Below are 8,302 nucleotides of genomic sequence, written 5' to 3'. Positions count from 1 at the left end.
GGCTCAGCTCTTCCCTTTGGCTTGGCTCGTAATGTCGAAATCTCGCTTTGAACGGTTTACCCGTGACCTCGAACTTCACTTTGTAACCAACGTGGCCAACCCGCGGCGCGAGCCATGCCCGCTCATACTTTGATACCAGCGCCCACAACAAGTCACGATCCTCTTCACTCAGGTGCTTCGTTCCTCGTACAAACGCGTCTTGCTGTTCTTTACTGCTCTTTGCTTCGGCTTCCTCGCCTATGATCGCAGGAACGCTCTCCTGTACCTTCTTCTGAGCTAAGCGGTCCTCGTAGTCCACGTGGTAGACATCAGCCTCGTTCATGAATCTCCGGTAGTCCCTGAAGCTTAACAAACTCATCGTATCTGGGCTCATCGTATCTGGGTTTATCGCCACGGTGTAGTCTACTCGACGCGTCCGATCATTGACTTCTGTGACCACATTGTCATGTACAGGCAGTAGCGATTTCCCCACCACCGTGTTAACTTCAATGAGCCGCGCTGGTCGTACCAGCCCGGCATCTGCAGCCGCTTGAGGACTCAGTACGCTGATCTGTGCTCCGGTGTCCACAAACAGGTCCAACTACGGCCCGCTATGCGGGCCTTTACTAAAAATCCTGTGCGGTTAGCTCCTCTTCGCCGCCAATCGCGTCCACGCCATTTCGCTCCCAAGGTCGTGTCTGAATCAACTCTAGTAGTTCACTCCTGCTCATATCCTCTACCCCTACTAGTCCTACCGCCTTCTCACGGCCTGGCGGGTTATTAGAGCCTCGTTTCGCCTCTCTTCGTTCTTTAGCCCGTCGTGACTGTCGCTGGGTATCCTCTTCCGCATCCGGGATGATTGCTCCGGCGGCTGCGTATTTCTGCGCTCTGTGCTTCGGTGCAACATCCAAAGCGTATCCGCCTTTAGGGTTCGGCCGGAAGTAGCCTGCGTCCCCTCCGCCATATCCATCCCTAATCGGTATTGCCTGGCACACAGCCGCTAGATGACTTTTCACCCCACACTTCCTACAGTACACGCCCCTGTACGGACACTCCTTGCGCAAGTGCTCGACGCCGCATGACTTGAACAGCACTCGATACTGTCTAGCCCTCGTGGATTCCATACCCCGATCCATCATCATCGTACTGTAGATCGGCACCGTCGCTCTGCCATACTTCCTCTGAAGCCACGTCGTCCAAGCCACAAAGGACACCTCCCTCGACTTATCGTGAGCATCCATGCGTGCTTCCGCGGGAAGCAATAACAGTAGCTCATAGACCATCTGCCCTTTATCTACTCTCGCCTTACAACCCCACCTGCTTGCCAATCTCGCGTGACGACTCAGTTTCTCCGTTATCACGTTATTGAGCTTCGCCAGGTCTTCAGTCATGAATGCGTGCACTTGCTTGTACCAAGCGTGCACGTATAGGCTGCAGTCGTCGTATAGCTTGCGTGCGACTTCCGACAAATACGTTTCCACATTACGACGACCTGCCTCAGAGAGAGTAGGTAGCGCAGGTCCGCCGTTGCAGGCACGATATGGTCCGCCAAGAACCTGATAAGTGATACCTCATCGACTGTTGCACACAGACGAAAACGGGCAGACATAACGCTACCGGTCTGGCTGGGTTTTTGGGAGAAGATATATATATATCACCTAACATTCCACCAATACGTATAATGAGTGTCCGAGGGAACGGGGGAGAGTTTGACAGCGAGAAGAGGCAAGTGACGGTAGGTCAGCGGGTTGACGAGGTTGAGTCTGCATGCCCGGTCCCGAACCACAAGCCATTCAGCTCACCATTACCCTGGTCGCCCGTTTTGTCTCAGGTTGAATATTTTTTTTATGTCGGAAGTCCAGCGGTGATGAGAAGCCCACGGTCGATCCAGTTTGGCTACGCCAAGGGGAGCTCGGTGTTGGCTGTGGTCGTGGGTCGACCCGTCGATGGGAGGGTATCCGACGACGAAACCACAGCCGGACTGCTCGAAGTTTCATGCGCGTCCGAGTCCGAGAGGTGGGATGAAGGAGAGAAGTTGCGGATGGTGATCGTCGAGGATCTGAGGTTTCCAGAGGATCCCTCAGGCGGTTGTGTCACCTCCTCTGACGACAGCGATCAAGTAAAGAAGCTCCCGATTTTGATAATCGAAGACGCGAGGCCCCACACCGACACCGAGGGGGAGCAACTGGCGCGGCCAACTGCCAGCTTTTGGCGAAGGCCCTGGTTCGCTACGGGCGTGGGAGGTGCCGCAGGCACTGCGTTCGTGACATACTTGATCTTATTGCTCCAAGCTGGCGACTGCCCCAGTGACGATGTGGTGTCGGCCTCCTCCTCTGTGTCTGAGGTCACCACCTATCACTCTACCCCAGCCACACACAGCTATTCCCTGTCAGACCTTACGACGGTCAAGCCTACTCCGTCAGACCTTACGACGGTCGAGCCTACTACGTTCCGTCGCGTCTGGTACAGCTCATCCCTGTCGCCCGATGTTGTCACGGACCTCAGCGAGATCGGCACAATTTCTGAGACGGAGCTGGCTCTGGTGGAGACACCGATGGACGTGTGCAGGCGGACATACACGAAAGTGGTACTGCACGGCCCACCCACATTGACAGAGGCGACGAGCCACGGCTGGCAGACACTTATCTGGCAGGAGTTGGAGTGGGGCGAATGTGAACCGTATGGCGGCAGAATAGTGTGCACGCGTGACCAGAACACGGACGACGTGAACTTTGGGTGTCATTACTTTGGCACTCCGTGGAAATTCGATCTTCCTACTGTCTGGGAGGGTATCGTTCGCCATGTGAAGCCTAATAGGTGCTCGTACCAGTGTAACGACAAAGAGGAGCACGACAAACTACTGACTGTCCGCCGAGCGCTGGAGATTGCGGGTTCGATTCCCGGCGTTGACTTGGACGGTGTCAGCGAACAGGACCTGTATACACTCGGACGGGAAGTGAAACTATCCCTGAAATTCTGGAAGCATCATAATGGGAGACCATTTGAGGAGGTAAACCTGCCCAGGTTGGGAGACTGGTTTGACCGCTGCAATGGATCGGCCGAGACACTTTATGAGAGTTTGGTCCGAACTCCGTCGGAGGACGTCGAGCACATGCAGTTTGGGGCGGTCACTGGGTTCTGGACAGACAAGTACTTGCCGCCGTACTATAGCGCTGCAGTTCGTACAGAAGGCTATGACGTAAAACACCACAGCATCTATTGCTATTTTTTAAGTGAGAGCTCCAAGCAGAAGATTCTAAACGCCTGGAACAAGATCGCCCCTGCCTATCGCCGTCCGGCTTCGTAGTCGTCATCGACCATGCCGCGGGGTGCATTAATGCTACCGTCCTCTTGGACCACTCGAATGTTGCAGCCGACTTCCATGATCACTCGATGCAATGTTGGTTCGGTGGGGGGTGCAAATCAACCGGGCGGCCACGGCGGGCTCGTACCAACTGGAGTTCAGAGAAGAATCTTTACCGATAGTGCCCCCCATGCTAGCGGGTAAGCGGGTGGTCGGGTACGAATTGAGGGTGACGGCCCCCGTAGAACGGCTTGTGAACCTCTCTCCGTCGTTGTTTGAAAATTATGGAGCTTTAAAATTACGGGGCATTACACAGTGTGGCTAACAACTTATAGTCATTGACTCGCTGGCAGGCGACGTTGCAGGACCTGACGGTCCAATCGGGACGGTTTGATGCGCTCAAAAGCCGGTAGACGTTATCGATATTAGTGTTGAGGTGGACGACTTCACCTGCGTCGAAGAGTTGGCCCCAGGGATCAGCGACTGTGGAGTGTATAGTGGTAACATTACAGTTGCACTGGTCCATTTCTGCCGGATGTTCGTAGGTAAGATAGTGGGTAAGGCAGTGGTCGGCATGCCATGAACATTCGGGATTTAGTTCCAAGGTTTGTTGCACCTTCCGACCAAGTTCACGCGTTGTAGTTGTGTTCACATGGGGTAAAATAGTGCTCCATTCCTTACCCAAACGGTCCTGCAAGAGCATCTCGCGTTCCTCTGGAGAGTTGCACACGATCGCGCACTCATTTTTCAACTCCCGATAATGGGCAGCAGCATCCCAGACGGTAGGCAAGTCGTACTTCGACGGCGACCCAAAGTAGTAACGCGACCTTCGCCCACGCCGCACACCATCTTGCCACCTCGGCCTGCGCACTTATCCCAGTCACGCACCTTCCACCCATCCTCCGTCTCCAGGCCCCCCTTCCAATGCATCCACGTCCCAATGTCATGGCACGTCGAAGACGGCAGTCTCAATGAAGCCACCTCTGCCTCGGACAACCTTTCTCCATTTTTAACTCTATGGGCCTCCAGCTGCCTTCGAGCTATTCTGAAGAAACGATGGTTAAATCGCTCACAGGTGAAGTTGCAGGTCTTGGCGTCCCAGCCGTTCTGTTTCAATGGGCTCAGGAACGGGGTCAGGTCGTCGGCGTCCGCGTTGAACGCGACAATCTCGCCCCCGTCGAATCGCTGGCCGGAGGGCGTTACGACCTCGCTGCGTAAGGTCGCGACGTTGCACGAGCAACCTTTCGGGGACTTGTGCGTACGGCAGTCGTCGCTGCTCCAGGAACATAACGGCTCTAGTTCCAAGGTTTGCTGCACCTTCTGCGCCACTTCGCGAACAGCTTCAGGAGTATTTGCCTTCAAACTGGGGAATGCAGGGCTCCACTGCTTCCCCAACCGCTCCTGCAAAAGCCGTTCGTGTTCCCCTGGAGAGTTGCACTCAAACGAACACCTGTTCGGTCTGTGATAACGAGCGACGCCCTCCCACACGGACGGTAGGCCGTAATTCCACGGCGACCCGAAATAATAGCACAGAAGATCCTCATCTCTTCGACATACCACCTTGCCACCCAACTCAGAGCACGCTCTCCAATCCACCTCCTTCCAGCCGTCCACGGTCCAAGAACGGTCTTGTGGCGCTGTAGGGAATGACACTTCCGTGTTCTTGCACGTGTCGCCCGCCGTCTTCAGCGACCCCAGCTGCGTTCGTTCGATCTTCGGATTCAGGCCCTGGAACTTATCACCCCAGACTAAGGGGGCACTGACCGTCGCCGGGTCCAGGAGGGAACTGATCGTCGACGGGTCCAGGAGGGAACTGATCGTCGACGGGTTCTCGAGCCGTTTCATCTTCGGGTCCAGCAGCCGCTTGGGCTCCAGCAGCCGCTGGGGCTCCAGCAGCCGCTTGGGCTCCAGCAGCCGCTTGGGCTTCAGTAGCCGCGTGGTGCTTGACGCCGCGGTGGAACCGAACCAGGGGATGGTAGCTTCCGTACTGTTCCGCGTCGTGGTAGTTCCCGCGGTCGTGTTGGGCGTCGTGCCCGCCAGGGAGGAATTGAACCAAGGGGTGCTGGTCTCCGTCGTGTTCAATCCCGTCAAGGCCCGCGAGACGGGACCCTCCCTCGACCTCGTCGAGAGCCAGGCAGCCAGGAAGGTACCGGCCACGGCAGACCCGACGCCGATACCGATGAGGATTCTTTTGCGGTTGCAGCAAGCTCTACCGTCTTCATAAAGTTGTAAGCGTTCTTCGTCGGTCGGCTCACGCGAGTGGTCAAGGACGGGTTTCAACTCATCGGGCGCTTCTTCTCGTAGCTGTTCGTATTCCCCATCGGTGAGTGCGCGCACCCCCACAATCTTGAGTGGTTCTTCCCGGTTGTGGCGTGCGCCCCAACGATCGACTGGGTGGTTGAAGGCCTGACGAAAGAGCGTCGCCGCCACTAGGGGGTCCTCATTTGCCAGCGCGTCATTGAGCATCTGTGCGAGAGCCCTCTCCACTGCCTGTGAGGGCTCTGCACCCGCCTGGGTAAACAGACGCACGCGGTTCCAGCGATTGGCCCAGTCGAACTCTGTCCAATCGCTTTCCAAAAACTCGCTGGGCGGTCCAATCGCCAGCAACTCCGCTGCCTCATCCCCTGCTGAGACTATCGCCATCCGCGCAATGCAACCGTCCACCGACGACACGCCACCATCACCTCCCACTAATGCCCCAAGGACCACACGACCGCAGCTTGGCAAGTGCACACACCTCAGCGACTTCACGTTGGACTTGGCTTTATCGTGAAAAAGAATGCAACGTAACGCCCGCACACGGACCGAAGTGTTACAACCTCGACGACCGCACAGCGCTGTGCAAAATTTTACTCGCATCAACGAGTGGTCATGAATAAGCTTTGATAAGCAGACTGTTGGTTGAAAAGCGTTCACGGTGTTTCAGCTCGTATAATATGTGTAAAAAATTTTGATTAAGAAGATGTTTGAGTTCCACCGGAAGGAAAAGTTTAGTAATGACTTCACGATCCTTCGGAAGGCGCTGGTTGACCCCGAAATCGACAACACGGATAAGCCCATCGTAAGGGTCAACCAGCTCATCGACCAAGGACTCATCTCGCATGACCTTTCGGTCAACGTCTTATTAAGTTGTGTGGCCTACGGCAAGGAAGGTACGATGCGAAGGATTGAATCCGGGGCAATATTGAAGCCGATCTGAGATATTGATTTGGTGGAAGCCGATCCGGCCTGAGTTCGAGAAAACGTCTGGACGAGCGTAAGACAAGGCCTCAGGGTGGCAACAATGCGAACGCCACGGGTAACGCCAAGAAGAAGGCTACGAATTACGCTAACAACAACCGAAGGCGCAGCTACACTAAGCCCACGGAGACGACGAAGAACTTGGTACTACAAAATAGGGACTCGTCAGAAACAGGTTGATGCCATGCCAGAGAGTGTAATAAGATCGAAGAGCCTATCTCTGTCCGTCAGAGGCAGGACATACTTAAACTGCTCACAGCTCACGACTCGGCGTGGACAGCTACGAAGGTCGGACGTTGTAAGGACACCGGATCGACACGGGGGACAGCAAGCAGGGCACCCGGCGATACTCATCGGAACAAAAGCAGGAAATCCAGTTACAGGTCCAAAGAACCAGACAGCCCATGGAGGTCACAAATAGTCATGAGCGGCGGATGTGCGTCGACTACAGCTCCCTCAACGACGTCACTGTCCCGGATACTTTCCCGCTGCCCATCATCGAAGATCTTCACGACCAGCTAGGCGAAGTGGAACACGTGATCACCCTCGACATCAAGGCCGGCTTCCACCAAATCAAAATCAAGGAGGAATACAAACCGAAGACCGCCTTCGCCACCCCTACCGGACTATACCAATTACGCGTCATGCCCTTCGGACTTATCAACGCTCCAGCCACGTTCCAACGGATGACGACCAAACTCCTCGAAGATCGTCTAGAGAGTGGGTGTCTCGTCTACATTGACGATATCGTAATCTACGGTAGCTCGTGGCCGTCACTCAACTTCGAATGGGTACTCCTGAAACTGCGCGACCACGAAGTATTTCTCAACATCCGCAAAAGTCACTTCGGCCTGTCCGAGTTCGAATACTTGGGCGTCACCATCCGAGACGGGAAGGTCTACCCTTTCAAAAAGTCCATCGCCACCAACCAACGCCTCTCTCCCCCGGAAGACGTCAATGGCGTTCGACGCCTCCTAGGCCTGGTCGGGTACCTGCGCAAGTTCATACCCGACTTCACCGCCCTCGTCAAACTGGTCCAAGAACTGTGGAAGAATTCGTCTGGTCCGACGAATGCCAACGGAAGTTCGAGGACATCAAACATCTACTCACTGCATCCCAACCGTCACTGTGTCTGCTGCGCTCCGGACTGCCTTTCTGCCTGGACACCGACGCGTCCACATACGCCATCGCCGGCGTACTGCAGCAAAGAGAAGGCGATACCACTCACGTCCTCCAAGTCGCCTCGAAGAAACTCACCGCCGCCGAAGCAAAGTGGCCCATCTATGAACTGGAAGCACACGCCATCGTGTGGTCCATCTTCCGCTTTGCCCACTACCTCAGAGGGAAGGAATTCATCGTCCGCACTGACCACCAAAGCCTCAAATGGCTCTGGAACACGGCGAAACCGCGCATCGCACGTTGAGCGATGTTCCTCCAATAATTCCAGTTCAAGGTAGTCTACCGCACCGGCAGGGACACGTAGACATCTTCACCAGGGACATCCAGTTCAGTAAACTGGACGAGGACATCGATGGGTCCTCGCCTCGCACACCGACGTACAGCCATACACGCTCACACTCAACGAAACGTTCCCCTCGCCTGACGACTTCGTTATCGCCTTCTACGGCGAGCAAGCGTCTCTGACCCTAGTTCTGACCCTCAGTATACCCTACAGAACGGGCTACCCATCGTCAACAATCGGGTATACGTCCCTGAGCCGCATCTGGCACAAAGACCTGGGATGATACCAATGAAGCAAGGTTCCACTTCGCCCTAGTG

At 55.4% G+C, this 8,302-nt stretch overlaps 5 protein-coding genes across 5 annotated transcripts; 2 read left to right on the top strand and 3 right to left on the bottom strand.

Annotated features, from left to right (window-relative positions):
- Positions 1–56: 56 nt before the first annotated feature.
- GNI_180770 (hypothetical protein) lies at positions 57–373 on the bottom strand (the record flags this gene model as incomplete). The annotated part of the gene is made up of 2 exons (XM_011135199.1): positions 57–78; positions 129–373. 2 exons carry the CDS (start codon positions 371–373, stop codon positions 57–59), a joined length of 267 nt encoding a protein of 88 aa, XP_011133501.1.
- Positions 374–605: 232 nt separating this feature from the next.
- Positions 606–1,262, bottom strand: GNI_180760 (hypothetical protein; the record flags this gene model as incomplete). Its single annotated transcript, XM_011135198.1, has 1 exon — positions 606–1,262. The coding sequence occupies one exon, from the start codon at positions 1,260–1,262 to the stop codon at positions 606–608; it is 657 nt and encodes a 218-aa protein (XP_011133500.1).
- Positions 1,263–1,660: 398 nt separating this feature from the next.
- GNI_180750 (hypothetical protein) lies at positions 1,661–3,286 on the top strand (the record flags this gene model as incomplete). Its single annotated transcript, XM_011135197.1, has 1 exon — positions 1,661–3,286. The coding sequence occupies one exon, from the start codon at positions 1,661–1,663 to the stop codon at positions 3,284–3,286; it is 1,626 nt and encodes a 541-aa protein (XP_011133499.1).
- A 295-nt stretch (positions 3,287–3,581) lies between these two features.
- Positions 3,582–5,926, bottom strand: GNI_180740 (putative transmembrane protein; the record flags this gene model as incomplete). The annotated part of the gene is made up of 2 exons (XM_011135196.1): positions 3,582–3,974; positions 4,130–5,926. The coding sequence occupies 2 exons, from the start codon at positions 5,924–5,926 to the stop codon at positions 3,582–3,584; spliced, it is 2,190 nt and encodes a 729-aa protein (XP_011133498.1).
- A 1,001-nt stretch (positions 5,927–6,927) lies between these two features.
- Positions 6,928–7,946, top strand: GNI_180730 (putative retrotransposon, Ty3-gypsy protein; the record flags this gene model as incomplete). Its single annotated transcript, XM_011135195.1, has 2 exons — positions 6,928–7,511; positions 7,565–7,946. 2 exons carry the CDS (start codon positions 6,928–6,930, stop codon positions 7,944–7,946), a joined length of 966 nt encoding a protein of 321 aa, XP_011133497.1.
- Between the last annotated feature and the right edge of the window lie 356 nt (positions 7,947–8,302).

The sequence above is a fragment of the Gregarina niphandrodes genome, assembly GCF_000223845.1.
Source record: "Gregarina niphandrodes unplaced genomic scaffold scaffold00068, whole genome shotgun sequence".
NCBI lineage: Eukaryota > Apicomplexa > Conoidasida > Eugregarinorida > Gregarinidae > Gregarina > Gregarina niphandrodes.
This window is presented reverse-complemented; position numbering and strand designations above follow the sequence as displayed.